At 42.9% G+C, this 21,433-nt stretch overlaps 1 protein-coding gene across 1 annotated transcript in view; it reads right to left on the bottom strand.

Annotated features, from left to right (window-relative positions):
- Window positions 1-21,433, bottom strand: part of LOC104046958 (cytosolic phospholipase A2 epsilon) — a 35,586-nt gene that overhangs the window by 7,880 nt on the left and 6,273 nt on the right. Inside the window, exons 3-15 of the mRNA XM_009507198.2 lie at window positions 17,693-17,765; window positions 13,207-13,343; window positions 12,578-12,709; window positions 10,823-10,863; window positions 9,688-9,730; window positions 8,814-8,871; window positions 8,192-8,358; window positions 7,988-8,074; window positions 6,801-6,838; window positions 4,814-4,961; window positions 3,800-3,936; window positions 2,606-2,828; window positions 1,031-1,145 (exon numbers count right to left, since the gene is read on the bottom strand). Coding sequence (XP_009505493.2) covers window positions 1,031-1,145; window positions 2,606-2,828; window positions 3,800-3,936; window positions 4,814-4,961; window positions 6,801-6,838; window positions 7,988-8,074; window positions 8,192-8,358; window positions 8,814-8,871; window positions 9,688-9,730; window positions 10,823-10,863; window positions 12,578-12,709; window positions 13,207-13,343; window positions 17,693-17,765 — 1,399 coding nt within the window. The remainder of the gene's footprint in view (window positions 1-1,030; window positions 1,146-2,605; window positions 2,829-3,799; window positions 3,937-4,813; window positions 4,962-6,800; window positions 6,839-7,987; window positions 8,075-8,191; window positions 8,359-8,813; window positions 8,872-9,687; window positions 9,731-10,822; window positions 10,864-12,577; window positions 12,710-13,206; window positions 13,344-17,692; window positions 17,766-21,433) is intronic.

Raw genomic sequence — 21,433 nt, 5'->3', positions numbered from 1 at the left:
AGACAGATACGGAGGGAGGGGTGGCTAGGGCATACATTGCTCTGGCTTCTGTCTGCCATGCTGCCTTTGCAAAGCCTTGCTTACAAATAACCGCCCGCAGCACCAGGCAGCTGAGGTCTGTGGCATCGTGTGAGGCAGGAGCAGTTATGCTGCTCATGGTGGTGCTGCCGGTGGCACAAGGAAGGCTCCAGCTGTTACACACCCCGTGTGCACGTACCAGTCCAGGGTTCTCCAGCATGCATGAGGTTTCGCGCTGCCCTTGCATATGCCACATCTAGGTGAAAGTACTTCCACTGTTATCAGTACAGTCAATTTAACTTCCCTTGAATGATCTGGTTATGTACAAAGACAGGTACTCAGCTCTTCAGAAATTAGTCTTTTGTAAGAGGCCAATTATACTCTTCGTGTGTTGTACTGAGGAAGACAAAACTAGTCCTTGACTTCCTTGGAAGTGCAGTTGTCTGATATAACTGCAGTCTGAGCAAAGTCTGGGACAGAAAGATCACAGACCATAATTTCCTTTTTGTTCAGAGGTGGCTCATTTTTTCACCTCAACCATAAAAAATTTTATTTTAATTTCTTCCCCACCTCTTCTCCTCCTACAGCTACTTCCCCTCATAGAAAAAAAAAATAACAAAACCACTGAGCAAAGCAAAAGGTTCAGTTGGGAGTAGGCTGGATGCTTTCCCAAACTTTATCATAACTGTATGGTCTTTCTTCGTATTGAAACAATAACTGGGCATTAACAAAAAGCAGTATTTAATTCTTGGATCATTCCAATACTACTTCTTCTAGGTGGATCGGATAATATTTCAAAAACGGCTTTTCTGGCAGCATTTCGGCTGTGTATGTCTAGACAGTGAAATGCTGATCTCAAAAAGCTCTTGTATTGAAATTGTAAGGCATGGAGGTGATGATTATTTCTCCAAAAAGCACCAGGACTGTTTTCTCCAAGTGCTACCAAGTAGAGTGAATCACAGGAATTCAGCTGCCAGTTTTAGCCCCACGGGATCAGAAACATCATCCTTACCTTTGAAATCGTTGGTGCTGTAGTTGTCCCGAACACTGACTGACACGTAGATGGGCAGTGGGTTTTGGCCGTCACACAGTGCTTCTTGCTGCTCCGAAAGTTTATGGGGGTCTTTCTGGTTTTGAAGAAAAACAGTTACGTGAGAAGAGATGGAAGCACCACCTGTGCTTTTGATGGCCCTAGCCCTAGAGGAGTCGGGCGGCTCTGCCCCCAGCACGCAGGACATGCCATGGCAGCTCCATTGCACCGAGCGCTGTGGGCACCCACCCACTGGTGACAGACCAGTCTCCCAGGGTCCAGCCTGACTTTGCGCATGGATTCGTAAAAAAACAGGGAGAGGGAAAACTACTCCTCCGTACAAGTCTGTATGTACTAGAAAGTACTGCCTTGGCAAGTAGAAGGGGCAAGCTGCCCTTTAGGGTGGGAGCGTAGTGAGCAATCCTTGCTCTCCTGGGGCTGAAGGAAGCCCTTGAGCATGTCAGCATTGGGTTTCCTTTCTTGGTACACCACAGCTATCACAGTCCAGCCTTGCAAGGGGACTGGAATTTGGCAGCAAATTATTTGCCATTCCACCCAGCTTCTTTTCTGGAAAAGCATACTCTCATTGAAGGGGTTTGTAAAAAACATAAAATCTCATGAACTGCTGACAAATTTATGAGTAGCTGGTTCTGGCAGGTTAGGGAGAGGTAAATTGTTACGTAGCAATAGGCAGCAAGCTCAGAGGGAAAGATGCTTGGCTAGAATGTGAGGGGGACCTCATCTAGATGAGATTAAGAGAGAGGCAACTATTCAGTTTATACCTTTGTTTAATACGTAGTATTCCTCTCTGTATGTATTTATATTCTGTTTACATATATATAATACTATATATGTACTTATATAAAAACAAATAAATAAACCAAATGAATGGCTGAATGACTCCAGTGTTTCTGCCCCCAGTGGAAGACACTTCTGCTCAATCCTCAACCACTCTTCCCTTCCCACTTCTCAAGTACCAAAGAAGACATCCTTGAACTGTGGTCCAGCTGGAGAGAAGAGGGAGTGGACTGCTGTACTGTAGGGGTAGAAATCACTTCAAATAATAGAAATGCAAATTTGTTATTGTTTGTAAAAATTAATATCACTTAAACCAGCTACTGTCTGAGCACTCCTTCTCAGCAAAAGTAGAATATGCACTTGCCTCCAGTGTACCTGCAGATCAAGTCACCTGCCAGTGGATACAAATCGCCAAGCACTCTAGCTGTTTCATGCTTGTTTTGGATAGTTTTCACACTGTTGAGATTATTCAACCCTTTTTGCATGTGTGATCTGCTTAGGCAGACTGCTCGAGATTTCCTCCACTTCTATGTAAATACCAGAGTTCAAACGGCTGCATCCACAATGTAATTTATTCACATATGGGATGCATTTCTCCCTAGGCAGACTATTAAAGGATGTAAAACAAATCTGAGAGTTTGTTGACATGGAGAACTCCATTCTGTTTTGAGGTATGTTCTCTGAAATGATGGGCTAGTTTCTTCTCCATTCACTAAAAGAAAAATACATGTGCCTCTAAGAAGTGGATATACATCGTACCCCATCATTCAGTAAGTACTCAATCATGAGCCCCCAAAGATCAATAAATGAGGTCCTGTATCCCTCTTCTTTCCGCTGACAAAGCTGCTTGTTGTAGTACTTCATGCGATCCATAGAGAAACAGCCCATCTTGCATTTGGTTGCTTGTTTCTGGGCTTCACCGATATGTGAGTCTAGGTCCTTCTGTGACCAGTAGGCATCTCTGTATAAGTTGGCCATGGTCCTGGAGAAAGATAATATAGACCGTAAAAGTCAAAAGGACCTAAAAAAACCTTGAAATTTTGTGACTTTGGGGACAGTGTTTTACACTTAGGGATTCACTGTTGCTCATACATACTCTGGTTTTGCTGCTCCATCCAGCAGAATGAACACTCCAGAGTTTCTATGACTGTTTTAAAGATGGTCCTGAAGGACAAGGTATTTTTTTACATGTTCTTGACTTTTTTTTTTTTTTAAACAGAACTGGCAGCAGCTTAAGGGATGAAATTGCCAGGTGTGAATATAGGTACATTTCTGATGCACAAATTAGGCAGAAAATGATAATAAATTTTCTTTGCTTGTTTCCTAGAACCAAATGAGTTCACACCAGCTGCTGCCTCTTGGCTTTGCATCACTTGGTGTTAATCTTACAGTACCACTATGCTTTATTTTAATGCCATCTCTATTTTACCAACCTTCCCTATGTGGGACCATCAGATGTTGGGCCGCTGTAGGTCCTGTGAGCATGGAATAATGCTGCCCAGGGGGACTCAGTCCTTTCCCAAACTAGCAGGTCGCAGGGATAAGTGTGAACTGTTCTGCAGTTTTCTCTGCACGGCTGATTAGAAAGCAGAGCCAGTGTCAGAAGTTACCGGGGACAACAACAACTGGGCCATCAGTGGAGAGAGGAAGAGACGTGATGCTGTGGGCACCCACAGTTCCATCTACAGTAACTGCTTACTTAGAAACCATTTTAACAAGTGTAATTGTCATATACATATTTAACTGCTGCCGATTTGGAGTTGAAAAGCACAGTAAGTAATTGCTAGTAAAAAAAAATCTATGCGTCAGATCAAGCTAATATTTAATGGCCTGTTACTGAGAAACAGCTTGTTTGTAGAAAACCTCCAGATCTTGTCTGCTTTCAGAAGCTCCGCTCTGCAGCAGTGTCAGCCTCAAAAGGCCCGGTCAAGCCTCCCACACAAGCTGGCTTACCACGTGGTGCCGGACAGCCCACTGATGTATGTCACACAGTCCAGGAGATTTAATTTCTTGAGTCCCATAAGGCTGCCGTATAGTCCTGTCATTGACTTCAGTCCTCCGCCTGTCGTGATGATAGCCACAACGGGAACCTGTTGGGCAGAGGAGGATGGGAGGATTCACACTGGCAACGGTCAACATGGCATCCCAGACTGTAATGGGGTGTGGCCACCACACCCAGCCCAGGTCCTGACCTCAGAGCCCGGCTCCCTGTTCAGAAGGAAAGGCTCCAAAACCGGGCAATGACTGCTACTCTTACTTCCCTTCGGATAAACATGGGTTCAGACATTAACCCAAACTTGGGTTCTTGCCCATCTGTAGGGCAAACGGGCACAGGTGAACAAGAAGAAACCCTTCTGTAGAGGCGACAATATATTCTCTATACATTTCCCACTTTTTTCTTATTTTACACATCTCTTACTACCATATGAAAATCCACATGCCAACCCCATGAAGAAATGGACTCAGTTCACAGTCAGGGTGGTTAAGCTACCCTCATTGATGCTGTTATTCTTCAGTATAGTGAAGCTACTTTGAAATAAATTTTATTTATTTTAAGGAATTTCAAAACTGCAAGAAAGGGAAGATACTATAAGTAGCACTCAGAGCTGTTTATCCTAAACTCTCACAAAACGATGAAATTTGAACAAGGGAAGAAATCTTTGCTATGCAATGTATTTAATATGCACGCGGTATTTCTGAACCAGGCCAGTTATAGCATTGGGTGGCATGGATGAACATACCTCAAATCAGACAAACTCCAAATGGACAGTCATGAAGGGGGCGATTACTGCAGCTAGTGTTTCTTGCAATAACAAACCTTGGCAGCAGCAGCAAATACCCTTGAGACGCATGGACAGGCTGACACCCACACAGCAGATATATGTGGCCCATTTTGCTGACCACCCGTCTAGAAAAGTACATGAAGGCACTAGAAATTCAAGGCCTACCCCCCTAATACACACGTACTTCATAATCCTGCAGATCCTGTTGTAGATGAAAGACATTTTTCAGGGCACTTGCCACATATCTCTTTCTTTTCCCCAGGAAAACCATCTCCTCCGAACATAAGTCAAACCCAAAGCGCATGTCCAGGTCTTGGTGGCACGAACAATTACTAAGATAAAAACAGGTGCATATTTTACATATTAACACACCCATGTCGATCTTAGGACTTCGATCAAAGATAATCTACAGCACCCTTCCCTTCAGACGAGGTGACGCAGTGTGACAGGAACGAGAGAGAATACTCTAACTCTCTTTAAAAGTAGGAAAACTTATTTCAAGTAATAAACTTAAGCTGTGGCATTATAACCCATTATTACTAATTGATGAAGAAACAGTATACAGTATTTACAAATGAAACAAAATATTTAAATGAATATTCTAAAAGTAAAAGAATTACAAGTTTAGAACCTCTGTGCAAATGGTCAAAAGTGAGTGCATCGATTCCCATTTCGTTGGATATTTTCTCGTTCTAAATGTAAAATAAAACCCGATTTTCAAATGTTGGCATTTCCAACGTGAAGGAAACCTCATTTTGAGCTGCTCGAGTGGGAAGGCATCCCCCTCTAGCGGTGAGCACCGCTGGGCAGGACCCATCCACCCGTCTGCCAGGCACGGGTGGCCGCCCAAGCTGCTGGCTGGAGGGCTGACCTCGGTGGCACCCAGCTCCTGGATGGATGGAGATGGGTCACTGAGTTCAGTGGGGCAGGATTTCAGCCCCGCTGCTCTGAGCTGTCTGCGCTCGCACAAGCTGTCTCACAGGTCAACGGTTGGCATTTCATGTCAACCGTGACTCAAAAATTGCAAAGCATAATATTCCTCAGAGGAAGATTTCATTTGCATCAGTTGTGAAATTTAATAAGTCATTCCTTAAAACTCCGCTGTTGTAACTTATTTCCCTGAGCATTTCTTCTCTATTGCTCACTAACCTCCCCGACAACGGGCAAGAGACCTGGCGTGGCGTGGTGTCTGCAGGCCACAGCTACCTGTGGGCACCGTGGCCGGCCAGCCAGCCCTGGCCAGGCATTGGAGAACGGCAGGATTTTGCTTTTGCTTTCAGTGACAGAACTTTTCTTTTCTACTGAGTCCATAATTTCAAGGCAACTAGTAATGAAATTTATTTATGAGATCCCTCCACCATCAGATTTGGATAAAGCCAGCCAAATGATTACAACTGTCTTCGTAAATGAAGACGCTCAAGGAGAATTGAGTTAGGTGGAGCTGCAAAAACCATTTTCCACTGTAAATCAAGATACAAACAAACTGCTTTTAAAGTTCTCTGAAAGTAAAATAAATAAGTGGGAAGCATTTTTCCTGTCCAGGAATAACACTGTTTTTCCTGTTGTCATTGATCACTTGTCTTTCTGAAATGAATGATAGAAAACTCTTTGAATTCAAATTATTTTTCCCTTTTATTTCTTAGTTAGGCACACACAAAAAAGATCAGTTTGCCCAGTTCTGTGTGTTACATATAGTATGGATAACATGAAATAACCTCATGTTTGCTTACGAGTATTAATGAGCATGTTTACAGGTGTCAAATCACTAGCCACATTGCCTACCTAGGTGTGTCTACTCAACATAAGGTATAACTGGACTTAACAGAATACAAGGTTTATTGCTACTGACTGCTAACAGTTAAGAAAAAAACGTTCATAATTTCTGACCAAGTTTAATGTTTACTGCTGTCTATTCTGGGTTTTTTAGACAGCTTTGTTCTTTTTGTGACTTTCAGAGACTGACATTGATCAAAAATAATATTCTGTGGTCAGAAGGAGATGGGTAATACTAAAATAAATTCTGTATAATATACTGTGCATGCATTTTACGCTTTATTAAAAACACGTTCTAGTTTTCAGACTGAGAATGCCTGCTTGTGTCACTTTGATGTGGCTAAAACAATATCAAAATCAATAGCCCAAGTCTTTTGGAATAGAAGATGATCTCTTACCAGCTTTGTGCTCTCACATTCAAGTCAAATCTTTTCTCCTGGAAAACAAGAATTAGTACTGTAAATTTTTTTATTTTAATTTTAAAATTTATTTTTTCCCATTTTGTCTTGGGGTTAGAGCTTTAGACTTTAGATTTAGACCCCAGCAAGGCCTGGCAGTTGTAAAGTGAAATGTCTGAGATCTCAGCATACACTTCTGTGATTCTGTGATTTCCAAATGCATTCACTTATCCTTAGTAGAACATCCTTACCCACAGATCTCAAATGCTTCCAGGCTGCAGAAACTATTAACAGCCTTGGTACAGGAGGTTTCTGAGGCTCATGCAGTAGGTCCCATTTCCATGTTATTCACGAGCTTTCTTGCAGCATCCTGAAATACCTTTTTTTTTTGTACATTTCCCACTGTATGCTCTAATACACGGCAGATCTTTGAAATCCCGGCCGCAGTCTCACAGTGCAGAGACTGCAAGTCTGCATTTGCTTCTGCCAAGACTTGATCCTGTCTTTGCAACCTGCATATTAACTGACGAAAGTACTCTGTTCTGAGAGGATGTTTTAATGGCCCTGGAATCTGATGTTCTCCCAGTCCTTCACAACATAACTAATATTTGAACAAGATTGTCCCTAATAATCTGGACATCCGTAAATGTTTCTTAGCAGAAACATATTTTTTTTATAGCAACGATCTTTCTCTTCTATTAATTTCATTCAGAATTATACAGCACGTATATCTATTTCAAGCAATATTCTCATTACATTTTTTAAAATCCACGTTATGTCTGATATTTTCAATATATTTTAATATATTGCCCTTCGAAGCACATGGTTTACTAAGGGCAGGTTTATTAACTTTTTCCAAGCTTTTGTCCAAGGAGCAACTTTCGGTTTGGACCCTAAGCAAAGGAGGAGTCAGGGAGTCTTTGGTCTCCCAGAGATGCGCTGCAGAAATCGTAATATTTTTTTACATTCTTGTTGGTCTCTCTATCAACCACTGGCACGTAATGGAGACTAATGGAGACCTGCTTCTGTAGAGAAAAGGGTTGGAGAAACAAAGCTCCTCTTTGTTCAAGGTCTGAGAAAAAATCAGAACATTTCTGACCCTCTTAGCGGCCACCTGTGACAATATTATGGGGAATGGTTTCTACCTGAGTGACTTGTTATTCCTAACAACTGGAAGTGAAGCTTACCTCTGCAATGGTTGTTTTCCTTCCCATGGGCAGCGAATTCAGCATCACGACTGGGGACCCCGTCTCTGTACTGTACTTACAGGTCCACTGGGAAAACAACATGCTTTAGGACAAAAACAGTAACGGGTTTACCCTCTCCCCCTCCTCCCACTTGCTAGAGAGGCACTCTTGGTCAGTTCATCATTAAAGCCACTTCCAACATACAGGGTGGTAGCGCCTCTTCTTTGGCAACATGACGTCCAGTGTTGGCTCCGCATACTTGATATAGTGGAACTTGGTGGGACCCGAGGGGCTGGCCACGCCGTCAGGGCCCAGCGTGATGTCCTGCGTCCCCTCAAAGGAGCCCTTCACGGTGAGAGAAAGCTCTTTCTCTAGAAAAGCAAAACAAAGGTCGTGAGAAAAGTCACTATGATTTAACTGAAAAATTGTGCTGGCTTGATTAAAAGTGGGGTGCAGGTAGCAGAGCTGTAGGGTTTGGACCACAGCTTTGTCTAGTAGGAAATGCTCTGAAGGGAACACTAACAGCAAAGGGAAAGGAGCAAAGTGGATGCTGTTTTTATAGAAAGTGGACTCCGAATGTTCTCGCTATTATATAAAACCTGAAACTCAACTTTAATGCCGGTCTAACAGACCTCATTTACATATACCTAAGGGAGCACAAGATGCAGTCACCAAAGCGTATAACAACCTAATGTGTTTACCTGGTGTTAACTGCACTGAATACTGTCAATATTTTTTATTCCACTAATACAGCATGTGAAAGGGGCATCCTCTCATCAGTAAGAATGCAATTATTGGTAAATAATTAACAAAACAATATCCTTACTTGATTTCTGCTGCATCTTCTCCGCCACTTCAACTTCCAAGCAGCAAAGTTCACGACACTGTAAAAGATAGAACGGGAGTCTGTGGGAAAGATCATCACATCCCTACCTTGTTATGGGGAACTGTGAATCACTCAGCTTTTGGACATGTCTAATTACCTGAAGTGCCTAAATCCCTGGCATTTCTGGGCTTTTGCCCAGTAGTCACTGACTAAGAAAAAAGAAAGCTATGGAGGGAGTTGTGGAGCATCCTCCAGTGACAATACTGTACGGCACAGTAGGAGGAAGATACAAAGACAGACGTCAGGAGCATATTCAGGATACTAGACATAAAGGGTTAAACTGGGAAACACGTAAATGAAAGATATGTTGCTGAGAGATCAAGAGTCAGTAGTAGAAAGGGTTTCCTGAAGAAGCTTTGCTATTAACATTTTGGGTTGGTTTTTTTAATGGCACTCACTCTTGTTTCACATAATGTAATTACAATAGGTCAAAACTTAATGCTGAGCTCACCCACCAGGCACGGCTTATCTCCCAGGGGAGGAAAGGGCTGGTAGGTTATCAGCAAGTGGCTTCACAGTCCTTTTACCAATGTGATTTGGCAGACAGAAGTACATTTTTTGAAGGAGTACTTGTACCAGAGGAAAGCTCTGTGTGTGTGTGTGTGTGTGTGTTGTGTATCAAAATATAGGAAAAATTGGAAATAATGGGATATCCTCAATGAACAGGTCAATAAAATATCCCATTCTCAAAGTATCTGAATAGGAAAGAGGGAAGAAAGAGAAAGAACTGGCCTACTGGCTTCTCTAGCTCCCACCTTCCCTTCCCCTTTATGTTAAGGAAACATAGAAAATATCTTGGGGAAAAGACACATACCACCAGGACTCCATTGGTAGCAATGGTTTCATGAGGGCCAGAACTAGGAAACAAAATGAAAAACATGGATTTTTTTTTTTAGATCAAACAAATGCCCACTCATCCTTGCCCAGGGCGTTGCCCTTTCTCCCCCTTTCGAATGATGGCCAGGTATGTAACAACCTCCTTTCCATGCTTGCTTGGACTAAGCACCCCTCTGAGGGGACTTGCCTCTGAGCCAAAGCTGAATGATGTGTATCATGGCTACTTTTCTGCAGCGCAATCTCATGATTATCTAAAATGGGATCTGCAGTTAGGCAGTCAAATCCTTCTCCTCACTATAACATGTAAGGTACATGTGTTTCAGCGGTAACAAGCTAATACGCCAGCACATCCCTGATGGAAAGCCCGGTTCTATGTGTCTGCTTGTATGCAAATACAATCAAAGGGGCACAGGACAGTGGGTACCAACTACATGTGGAGAAAAAAAAAGCTTTCCAGATCATTCAGGTGAAGTCAGGAGATGGCGCGGAGCGACTTGAATTCTGGTCCTGGCTCCCTACTAGTACGAGGGCTGACCTTAGGCTGGTCACTTCATTGCTGCTGTGCCTTAGTTACCTTGTGGCAATACAGAGACAAAAATACCGACTCGTATGGCTGGCAGGCTGACCAGGCTGGAGAGAAAGCCCTGCACTAGAGCTTCCGTCACATTGTCATTGTGTTGGCAGAAAGAAAACAGAATTACTAGAACCAAAACTGTGCTGCAAGGGAAAACCATAGGAGTCAGAGAGATACTGGAAACCTAACCAGGATGGTTCAACGTTAGGACTCTGTCCAACGCATAAGCTGAAACAGGCCTGCAAAGATGGATCGACATGCATGCACACACACTCAGAAAGTCTCCTGAAATGTCCCCAGGTAGGCAAATCTGACACTGTGGGTAGCAGAGGCAATGCTGGGAGATGCATCTTTGAAAGCAGCTAAACTACAGAAGAGGCTGACTCAAGAAATCAGCAGATGTCTGAGAGAGCAGTAATGACGTAGAAGTCTGCCACGTTTTTACAGAAATCCTACCAAGTGTGACTTCTAATGCTATTTCTTTGTTTTAGCGTTTAATGATTTTTGCATTTTTTAAACTAATCTGTATATCACTTACGCGGCCTCCAATTTGAATTCAACCTCTAGTTCCTCCTTGGCCTGAAAGCAAGAACAAGAAATTAAATTATGTAGCTACCTAATGCTTTCTCCCTTGTCTAAACCCAGGTCCCTGGTATGCAGTATTGCAGTAATTGGTTGCAATGCGCAGCCTGTGATAAATATTTCAGACTGGAAGGTCTGAAACAACATTTCAAATCAAATATTTTAACAATTCCTTCCTCAACTCCTTCCTTCCTCAAGGATTCTTCAAAACAACCTGTACTTTTATCTCTTAGTATGAAGCTGCTGCAGAAAGACAATTTTTAACTTCTTTGTCTTCTGAATTCTACCTTTTTCTCCTAACTATTCCTGGCCCTTCTGGTTTCAGCTGGGATGGAGTTCATTTTCTTCCTAGTAGCTGGTACAGTGGTGTGGTTTGGATTTAGTACGAGAGTAATGTTGACAACGCGCTGACGTTTTAGTTGTTGCTAAGTCGTGCTTACACTGGTCAAGGACTTTTTCAGCTCCCCGTGCTCTGCCGGGGGCACAAGGAGCTGGGAGGGGGCACAGACAAGACAGCTGTTCCCAACTGGCCAAAGGGATATTCCATACCGTATGATGTCATGCTCAGCATATAAACTGGGGGGAGTTGGCCAAGGGGTAGCAATCGCTGCTTGGGGACTGGCTGGGCGTCTGTTGGTGGGTGGTGAGTGGTTGCATCACTTGTTTTTCCTGGGTTTTGTTTCTCTCTCTCTCCCTCTTATTGTTCTCCTTTTCATTACAATATGATGATGATGATAATAATTATTATTATTATTCTATTATGAAACTATTCGTATCTCAACCCATTAGTTTTCTTACTTTTGCTCTTCAGATTCTCTCCCCCATCCTGCAGGGGAGGGCGAGCGAGCGGCTGCGTGGTGCTTAGTTGCCGACTGGGGCTAAACCACAGCACTGACACTGTCCTGCCATGACTTACTGTCCTTGCTATTAGCTTGGAAGTTAGAGATACTCTCCACCCATCACTTTAACCTAACAAACAGAGACTGGTATTGTTGAATGATTCAGAGTTACAGTTATACGACCCCCTGTAAGGCAGCGTTGAATCGTATGAGCTAGTTGAAATGACGTAGTTTGGGGACCAGAAGCAATCTGCTCACGGTAGCAAGAAGTTGCATGTGAGATATTTCACTGATCTCATCCATAGATCTCAAAGGGAATCAAGACTCTTCTTCCCATTTTATAGATGGGAAACTGAGAAACAGAGTCAATCAATCATTCAGAGCTCCAGAACTGCGCTAATTCTGGCAGATGACTCAGCAGGCTCAGCCCTAGCTGAGGTATCACTGCAGAGGACAGGGCTGGGAGACACATAGGGGCAACCTAAGCTTTGCCTTTGGGATGAAAGTAGATACAATCAAAGGGGCAGGAAGTAGTAGCTATGAATTACATGGAAAAAAAAAAATTACAGATGTTTTACCCTGCCACAGCTGTGCAGCCTCGGTGTTGCTCAGAGAGAGCTCAGTCAGATCCCTCCCCTACTTACTGCACTGTTTCAGCCATATGCTCTTTAATCATTTATAAAAATACTGGGAGGAGGGGCTCAGGCTCTCAAATCCAGATTTTTAACAGCATTTTTTGTGTTTATGTTTTGAATGGCAATTCATGTTATTGGGATAAGTCATCCATGGTGGATTCAGAAAGCTCACCCCAAGATTTTGAAAGCGTTGTATAACTCTCCACCAGTTTCTTAATTTTTAGTTTTTGCTCTCACCTTCGAGTTGGGCTTAAAATACAGGAGCACTGTTTTTTCAATGGGAAGTTTAGCGGTATCAAAGAGTGCGCAGAGGAGATGGTCATCTGGAGTAGCAAAATCCTCATCATACACTGTCAGCTCCAGCACATTCTGGAAAAAGAGGGAGAAGGATTTTTTTATAGTTTCTACAGTCTGGATATCATTAGCTCTAAGGAAGAAGGAGTGTTGGGGATGTGCTTGAGAAGAAAAGTGGAGAAAATTAGGTATCATCCCCCTTTGGAAAAACATACTGCAAATTGAATAGTCATTCTTCCCTAGTTCAGTTTAACTGCTGTAACATGAGTAATACATTGACTATACCTACACAGCAGCTTACGTAACTACCAGATTCCATATCCATCTTGCACTGATTCATATGAGTCTTTAGTTTCCCTAAAACTTCAATACCAAGCTCAGTTTCTGGCCCTCCTAAACAGCACCATTGAACAGGCACAGGAACTCAGTCATCTCTGCTGTTAAACAAATTGAACAGTCCCTTTTCATGTGCCACCTCTTAAACAATTCCTGGGTTCAGTTGAGGAGATAAATAAGACCCGCTATACACAACATCTTCAGGCTGCTTCAAGCAAACAACTTTGGCCTCTTACCTTGACCCGGCTCTGGATCCTGAAATAAAATGTTTCATTCCACACCGGATTGTTGGAGTTTCTCACAGTTTTAGTGCGGCATCTTTCACAAGCCGCAGTTGGCAGCCACAACGACACGTAGCAATCAGCCTGGCTTACTGGGTAGGGGAAAGAGGCAAAACAATTGTTAATGTGGCAAAGTCAGTGGTGCTGCATGACGCTGGAAAGGTTACTGCATGGTGGCAGCAGTAAATATGAGTTCTTTAAATGCAGAAATGCCTGATGTCACGTAACTCTTTTCAATGCAATCTGAGAGGGGAAAAGCACAGACCATAAGATGACCTAGGATAGGAGGTGGTTTCTCGTCTTCCTTGCATGAGTTACAGACAACAGCAATGTTGTGTATAAAAGAAGAGGGTGAGGATTTCCTCTTCTGGTCAGCCACTTTCTTCAGTTTCTCAACCACCAAGCTCTCCTGTGCTATGTGTGCATGCACACACACCCCAACCCTCAGCTGTTGTCTGAGGAGAGGGGCCTGGGAGCCTTTTCCACCTTTTGAAAGCAACTGCAAAACGTCTCCACCTCTGCTGTGCCTTCAGCGATTTTCGTGGTGAGGGACTGTGAAAGCAGCTGCAGAACTACCCGTTGTAGGAGACAGCAGAGTCTTCCTCCAGAGGGAGCTTATTGAATTAGACATTTGATTTTAACTAATTGTCTCCTCCAGGAAGAGAGGGGCCAAGTCTCTCTCCAGAAATACACCAGGAGAAGGTTAGTGAAGGATATTCCATCCCATTTCTCAAAGACACCTAAATTAAAGTATATCTCAAATGGCTACAACCAAAAACATGATGTGTGCTAGGGGAACGCCACGTTTCTTCAAATACTTCTTGAAACACTTGAAGCACTTTGTAACTCTCTCTTACACAGTTGTTCACAATAAAATGATCAGATATCACGTAATGCAACAGGATACTAACTTGGAGAATGGATGTCCTTTGATATGAGACTTTTGAGAGAGACAAGTGATGGCAGCAGTAAATGGAGAGCAGCAGGTAAGGACTGTGCAGGTCAATCAGGGAAAAAAGAGCTTGTACATCAGCTTGCGGGGAAAGGAAAAACTCGCCTGGCTACAAGAAAGGCTTTTTTCTTGTCTTCTCCTTTTCTTTCTTTCTCCACCAGGTTTTGCCAGGTGTCACCTTACAGCCATTGGCTCTATCTCCACTGGGTGGAGGCTGCATTTTACGTTGTTGAAAGTCTGTTTGTTCCAAAAAGCTTGCTGCTTTTCTGTCCAAGTCAGAATGGAGAACTGAAATTCAGAACTGCTTCAGAAATTATATAATGCATTGTGATATGTCAACTGACACTTTAATTATTGGTTTTCCATTTTTTAACATTATAATGCAGAAACAGAAAACCATTTTTAATTGTGTCAATTTTTTCCTAAAAAGAATTGTAGAGATATCAACACATTCCTTCAGAGTCAAAAAACAATGTTCCTCTGATGGAAAAATCTGTTTGAAAAATATTCAGCAGGCCCTAACTCTCTCCTGCTCTTTTCCACCTTCTATATCATTTTGATAAAAACAAAAAAAATTAGGTTCTGACAGCAGTTTAACTGTCCTTGTTTGGAGTCATATCATCTGCATTAATGCACTTCTACCTTCCCACCACTCTTACCTCTTAGACTGTACTTTCTTCCTGACTGTGTTAGTTGAGAGGACATTTCACCTCCACCATTCAGCTTTCCTCTTTTTCCCTTTTTCCTTTCCTTCCCTTTTGGAACAAAATCCCAAAGGGAAGGAAAAGGGCTGCTACGGGATGTCTTTCTGCTGCGTGTTCAAGCTCTCAGGTAGCAACAACAGAAATTACCCCAGTAGCATCTGTTTCCATCACACAGATGGCACCACAGGCTTTGCAGACTGATGACTCTGAGAGCCATGGTTCGTAGGGATGTCTTCTCGCTTCAGGCATTTTGGTTGCATACTATGTGCCTTCGCCTCCTGCTCTCATTACACCCATGTCCACTCTGCATTCAGGTCTGTGAGACATACCCAGGTCTTTACCATTCCCATGGCTACAGATAAACAAGAAGCAGGATCAAAAGCCCCACAACTTGAGAAGGCTGTGAAGGTCCTTGAATGTGGCCGGAGGAGGGCAACAAAGGTGGTGAAAGGGCTGGAAGGACCGTCCTGTGAGGAGCGGCTGGGGACTCTGCGTTTGTCTAGTTTGGAGAAAAGGAGCCCGAGGGCAACCTCATCGCTCTCTGCAGCTTCCTGAGGAGGGGACGTGGAGAGGCGGGTGCTGATCTCTTCTCCCCGGTATCCAGCGATAGGACACGTGGGAACGGTGCAAAGCTGCGCCAGGGGAGGTTTAGGCTGGACATGAGGAAGCATTTCGTTACCGAGAGGGTGGTCAAACCCTGGAACAGGCTGCCGGGAGAGGCGGTCGATGCCCCAGGCCTGTCAGTGGTTAAGAGGCATTTGGACAATGCCCTTAATGACATGCTTTCACTTGGCCAGCCCTGAAGTGGTCGGGCAGGTGGGCTAGGTGATCATTGCAGGTCCCTTCCAGCTGAAGTAGCCTAGTCTATTCATTTCTATTAATAAACAATGCGGAAACACTGCAGTGCACAGATGATGGTGTTGTAGCAGGCTGCCAGGAAACTGAGTGCTAACACTGAAAACATTGGCTGCTCATACCAAATGTCTCCCCATTAAGGGTAGGTCTAGTCAGCCTGGCCAGTCTGGCTGCCTGACGCATTTTGCCCTGCTTAGGCACATCAGTATCTCTCTGAAGGAGGAACAAGTTGCCTCTTGCGTACCTTTTCCTTGCAAAGTTAGTTGCTTATCTTTATGTCATTTATAGATATAGATGTCATTTATAGAGTTGATTTAAGAAATAGTTTTAAGGCTGCCCTCCTTCTGTCTTAAGCCACCATTTTTTATTTGTTTGTTTGGGGTTTTTTTTTGTGTGGGTTTTTTGTTTTTTTTTTTTTTTTAAATCTGGGAAATTCTATGCAGATAATAACACTTTGAAGAATTTTGAAATGTCAAAAGTAGGTATTCAAATACATTTGGAGATCCTAGAAGAAATGGCACTGATTTTAAAACTTTTAAAAAAGTAATTCTGTATGAATACTGCATGACTTCAGGTTTATCATTGGAGATCAATGACTTTTGGCTGTTTGGCTGGCAAAGTACTCTGTTCTACTGGTGTGATTCATGTATCTTAACTGTACTTTGAGATACAAAGCATATCAAACAACCCTTAATTATATGAGTAGATGTAGGCAAACAAGTCAGCTGTGTATTTAATGCAAAATATTGCTTCAGTTCTGCTTGCACAATCTCTTTCTACAACCTAGTTATTTGTGATTTTGTCTTGCCACTTGACACGCAGATCTGAGATGAGCCTTTGATGAAACCTTTCTGTGTTATTGCATCATCACACATGCGCCACAACCACGGACCAAGAAGGAGGTACAGGTGCAGAGAGTGCGACCCGATGATCTGACCTAAGATACGGCTAGCATATATCTCACTCGGAGCTGTGACACAGGGAAGTTCTCTGATACACCTTCCAGAAAAACATGTGACAACCACAGGTTAAGATGGGAATGATACCGCCTGGTAAATCCAAAACTTCATCTTTCAGAACACCTTCCCTGGCCCTTCTTGTGCAAGAGACTACGGTCCTGATTGCTGCCACTCAGAGTGAAACAGGACAGTCAAGAGACGGCAGGCTTACATCATTTCCCTTCCACACTCACCCTACAGCTAGTTTCAGCATCCTTTCACAAGTGGTCATGTAGCTGTATTGATTCAAACAAAATAAACTGTTAACTTGTCTATTTTGTGTGAAATGCCTCTCCTCACCGCACATGTGGGTAGTCCACGTTCTTTAACTAAACAGTGGTGTTTTCCTTTCCCGCTCACTCCCTTCCCACCACTTTCCTGCTGCGTGACTCATGCTTGCACAACTGCCAGACTGCTGCATGAGCGTTAGAAGGGACAAGGCATCCAGCTCTCAGTCAGTCTGGTTTTTGTCTGTCATTTCAGGGTAAATAATAATGGCATTAGCCTGGTGATAATGATTTTAGAAAGGTTTTTCTTGACCGTGCCATCTGTGTCAGAACCAAGATTTGGGGGATGAAAACGTTTGCTGCTCCTGGCCACGGTTCCCAAGGTGATACAACCCCGCAGCAAAATCACCCCTTCCTTTCAAAAACACAGGATGTGGTCTTTTTCATCTACCTGTGTCAGAAACTCTCCTTGCTTTGGGAGAAAGTATTTATTCTCCAAAACACATTCAAATCTTAAACCAAGCAGAAAGCACGGGAATAACTTTCAATGAAGCAGCAGCAAGCAGCAATGACTGACTTGGCTTAAAATCATTAGTTTACGTAAACACTGGGTTATTTCAGAAACACTTGGAAAATGTTGCTATACAATTATAGAAGAAAACTTGTTGCCTGTACTGAGATACCACTAAGAATGGAGATACTTACAGGTGTCCACTCGCTGGAGATTTCTCATCCGGATGATCCTTACAGTCAGCAGGTAGCAGGGAGAGGATTCGATCTGGAGAAGAATGGTACAATATGGAGCATGAATAAGCCTTCAGTAGGAAAAAGCATCAAATGTGCAAAGTAGCCAAGTGCTACAAAACAATAATACAATCAGTAAAAATTCTGTCAACCGTCTCACTATTTTGGAGACGAAAATCTGCAACATAACCTTCTGCTATTAAAGAAGTCCTGTTTTAACATTTTATACATTTCACTGTCTTTTTGCTGTGTTACTCAGAGTCTGGATTGCTCATCATAGCAGAAAAGAAAGGGACAAATCCCTGCCAACTGATGCTGTCTGTGAGATGCTTGCAAAAATCTCTTGCTCTGAAATTGCAGAGTTTAGCTCTATGACATAGCTACAATAAGTCTCTTGAGCAGAGTAAATGCACTGGTGAACACCACGATGGAGTTGTCAAAATACCATCAGTCTGACCCAAAGTTACAGTCAATTCCCTTGGTAACCACCCATGAGGTCCCACCGCATTGAAGAGTGCTGTTGCTGACTCTTGCAGGATAAACAAAACATAGATTTTTCCTTTTACAATTGCATGGGAAAAACAGTAACAATAACCTGAGCTTTTGAAATCACAACTATGAGATAAACCGTTGGCTGAGAATAGTTTCCAGAGGATTCACGGGATAAGGAACTAAGTATGGGTTGCCTTGGGGGAAAAATAAAGAACAATATCCCTCTCCAAAAACACCTTGAAGGTTGAAAGTACTTAACTTCCTTTGGTCCCTCTGAATGGCTCAGACATAACCTTCTATAAAACAAGTGTCTCCAGATTTTGTGATTGCAGAGACCTCTTCCTATTTATTATTAGAGGATAATGCGGTTTCCTTCCTCTAAGGAAGGCTGCTTCCGGCTGGCTCATTCCATTAAGCTCTCTGGCTCAGACCTATCTGCAAAATGCTACTCTGACAAAGCCAATAAAGAAATCAGCATTTCCTGTGGCTGTGACACATGGTTGTTTCCTCACACTCCTAGAAACATTTCCACCTGCATAAGTGGTTACAGCAGAGCCCTCCAAATCATTATTTTTGATAACTGCTATTTTTATCAACTGATTTCCTCTCATTTAGGAGCATCCTTCTATTTCTATAGCACTTCGGAGACTTCCTAGAACGACTATAAACAACTACACAAAATAGATGTTAAGGCAGATAAAGAAAAGCTGGAAGAACGTCACCTAAAACAGTATAGGCAATGTTGCCAAATATTTTTTTTTTAAGAGAAAAGAGCAAAAAGCACCTTATTTTCAGATGGGGAGACAATTGGGCTTCTTTTGTCACCACAAATTACTTTTTCAATGTGTGTTTAAAATCCTCTCTTCTCTCTCCTAACACATCGTGTTATGTTAAAATGGTTTTGCTGAGATCTTAAAAGGGGTTCCTGCTTTTACCCCTCCTGTACGTGCCTCAATAATTCTTTGGTTTCTTGCTTTTTTAGCACTTCTTAATGAAATTCACCGTTAGCACTCCATCAGCCTTCTATTTCGAGTGTTCTCAAAGAAGAAAAAGCCTAAGAGAAGCTGCAAAATTTGCAAACAACAACAACAGATGAAGAGGTATGTCCTCAGAGCTACCCCATGCAAGGACACTAGTTCACGTTTCAGAAACAGTACAGTCATATTAACACAGTTCTCCACCTATTAATTAACCCTTCTTCTCAGCTGGGTAATTAGCAAAGGTGATTCACCACGCTCACACGTTAGGAATGAGCTTGGGCACTTCAGCATATGCCCTAGACGGCAGAAACTCGTCGTTCGGTGGTATCTGCATAAGCACGAGGCAATTCTTGCAACCATTTATCTTTGGAGATTGCGCAAGGCGCTGCCAGCTCCTGGATCAGCTCCAGCTATGCTTCCTCGGGCAAATGGCATTGCTTGAGTGAGAACGGATGGATTCATTATTTGCAAAGCAGTTTAAGATTCTTAGATAAGAGGCATTAAGAAAGTGTGGTGGGTTGGGCTTTTTAAAATGATTATTACACAGTTTCTGCCATCTGATCACCTGCCTCCTGGTTCCCATGTAACGACTTTCTGATGCGTAAGCCAAATTTCCCCATCTGGCATGGGGAAATCAGTTCTCAGAGATGCAGGTTTCACCAAAGACTTGCTGAAGTTTGACAAAACAAAAAAACCCAAACAAACAAAAAAAAACCCAAAAAAGGTCAGTGGCTTCACAGAAGCAACAGAAATCAGGGCCTGTGCTTGCACCGGGTGAGAGGCAGACGCCACCAGCCCATTATCCCAGAAGCGCGGCAGCCAGGCGTTAGCCATCCCGGCAGCCCCAGCACCTGCCAGTGGGGGTAGCAAAGAGAACAGGGAGAGCAGAAATCACCAGGTGATCGGGCCTCACTAGTTCTACTGCTCCAAGGAAGATTTACTATTTTAATTAATTCCAGTAACATATCAAACAAAAGAAATCTATTTAAATATCAACTGTGACAACCATAACATGATGTGCTAGGATATAGTTATACAAAGAAAATAGCAGCTATGCATGAATAAAACAAAGGATAGAAGTTCTGTTATTCTGTTTACTTAAAACCTATTATGATCTCTTTAACCAAAAACAGGTTGCTGCTATGTCATGGTGTTCCACATACGGAGAGGTTTCCACCACAGCCTTCAGTGACGGAAGCCCCAAAGCAGCTCCAGACTGCTCCGGAGCTAACAAGGACATACTACAACAACCATTTAGCACCGTCATATTGTAGCTTTGCTTTTGATAAAATCAAGACTGATATAGTTACTCTGTGACTGTTTCGCTGATGTCAATGCCAGCTTGTCTTCAGTACGGTGCTTCTCAAATTGTGCTCACGTGTGCTTCGTGTACGTGTCTGTATAACGCAGCTGCATGAATTATAGCATGCTGCGGTGCAGTGCACGAGCAGGGCGTACAGTGCTACTTTCTCTGTAGTCCCAGGGAAATGAAGTTTTACTGGGATTTTCCAAACAATAGCTCCGTCAAATGTAGAGCAGACCTCATAGTCTCTTCCAATTTTCCACCACTTCCCGTAAAAAAGAATAACATGATGCGATACTTGGCGCCAAGTTATTATGCTGGTGGATGTAAAGGATTCCTCTGTCATGTGAATGATTCCAACTTTCTCCCACCCAGGTGAGTAAGAATTTGAAAACAGGGATTTCTCTGTCTTGACTACTTTGGGCACCCAGGCTGTCTGCATTCCTGGCAAATTTGTGCCTCCCTAGGTCTATCCCAGGCCTCTTTAAAGTCACGCTTATATTCAGGTGTAGGTATGTGTGTCATGAATCCATCCTGAGAAGCGCTTCTGTAAATTACTCCACTAGTTTAGCTGTCTAATACATCCTGTCACATCACAAGTGGCGATAGAGCTCCAAAATGACAGTACTCCTAGTGAGACAAGAGTCCATGACACCAGAGGATGGCTGTTCTTCTTTACCTTTTTTACTTGCTTTTCTTTCAGTACCTCTCTTCAGCCTCTAGGCCTCTTCATCTAACAGACTCTTCCACCATGGGTTATTGCTAGCAGCATCTTCCCGGCTTGCGATATCAATGGTATGGAGATTCACTGCTCCACCAGACTACCCCAGCCTCACAATTCCACAACAATAAAGTCAAATGTATACTGGGTCAATGAATATTTTGGTTTTCAGTGTTAGCTTCTTGTTTTACCATAGATGTTCAGTC

The sequence above is a fragment of the Phalacrocorax carbo genome, chromosome 10, assembly GCF_963921805.1.
Source record: "Phalacrocorax carbo chromosome 10, bPhaCar2.1, whole genome shotgun sequence".
Taxonomy (NCBI): Eukaryota; Metazoa; Chordata; class Aves; order Suliformes; family Phalacrocoracidae; genus Phalacrocorax; species Phalacrocorax carbo.
This window is presented reverse-complemented; position numbering and strand designations above follow the sequence as displayed.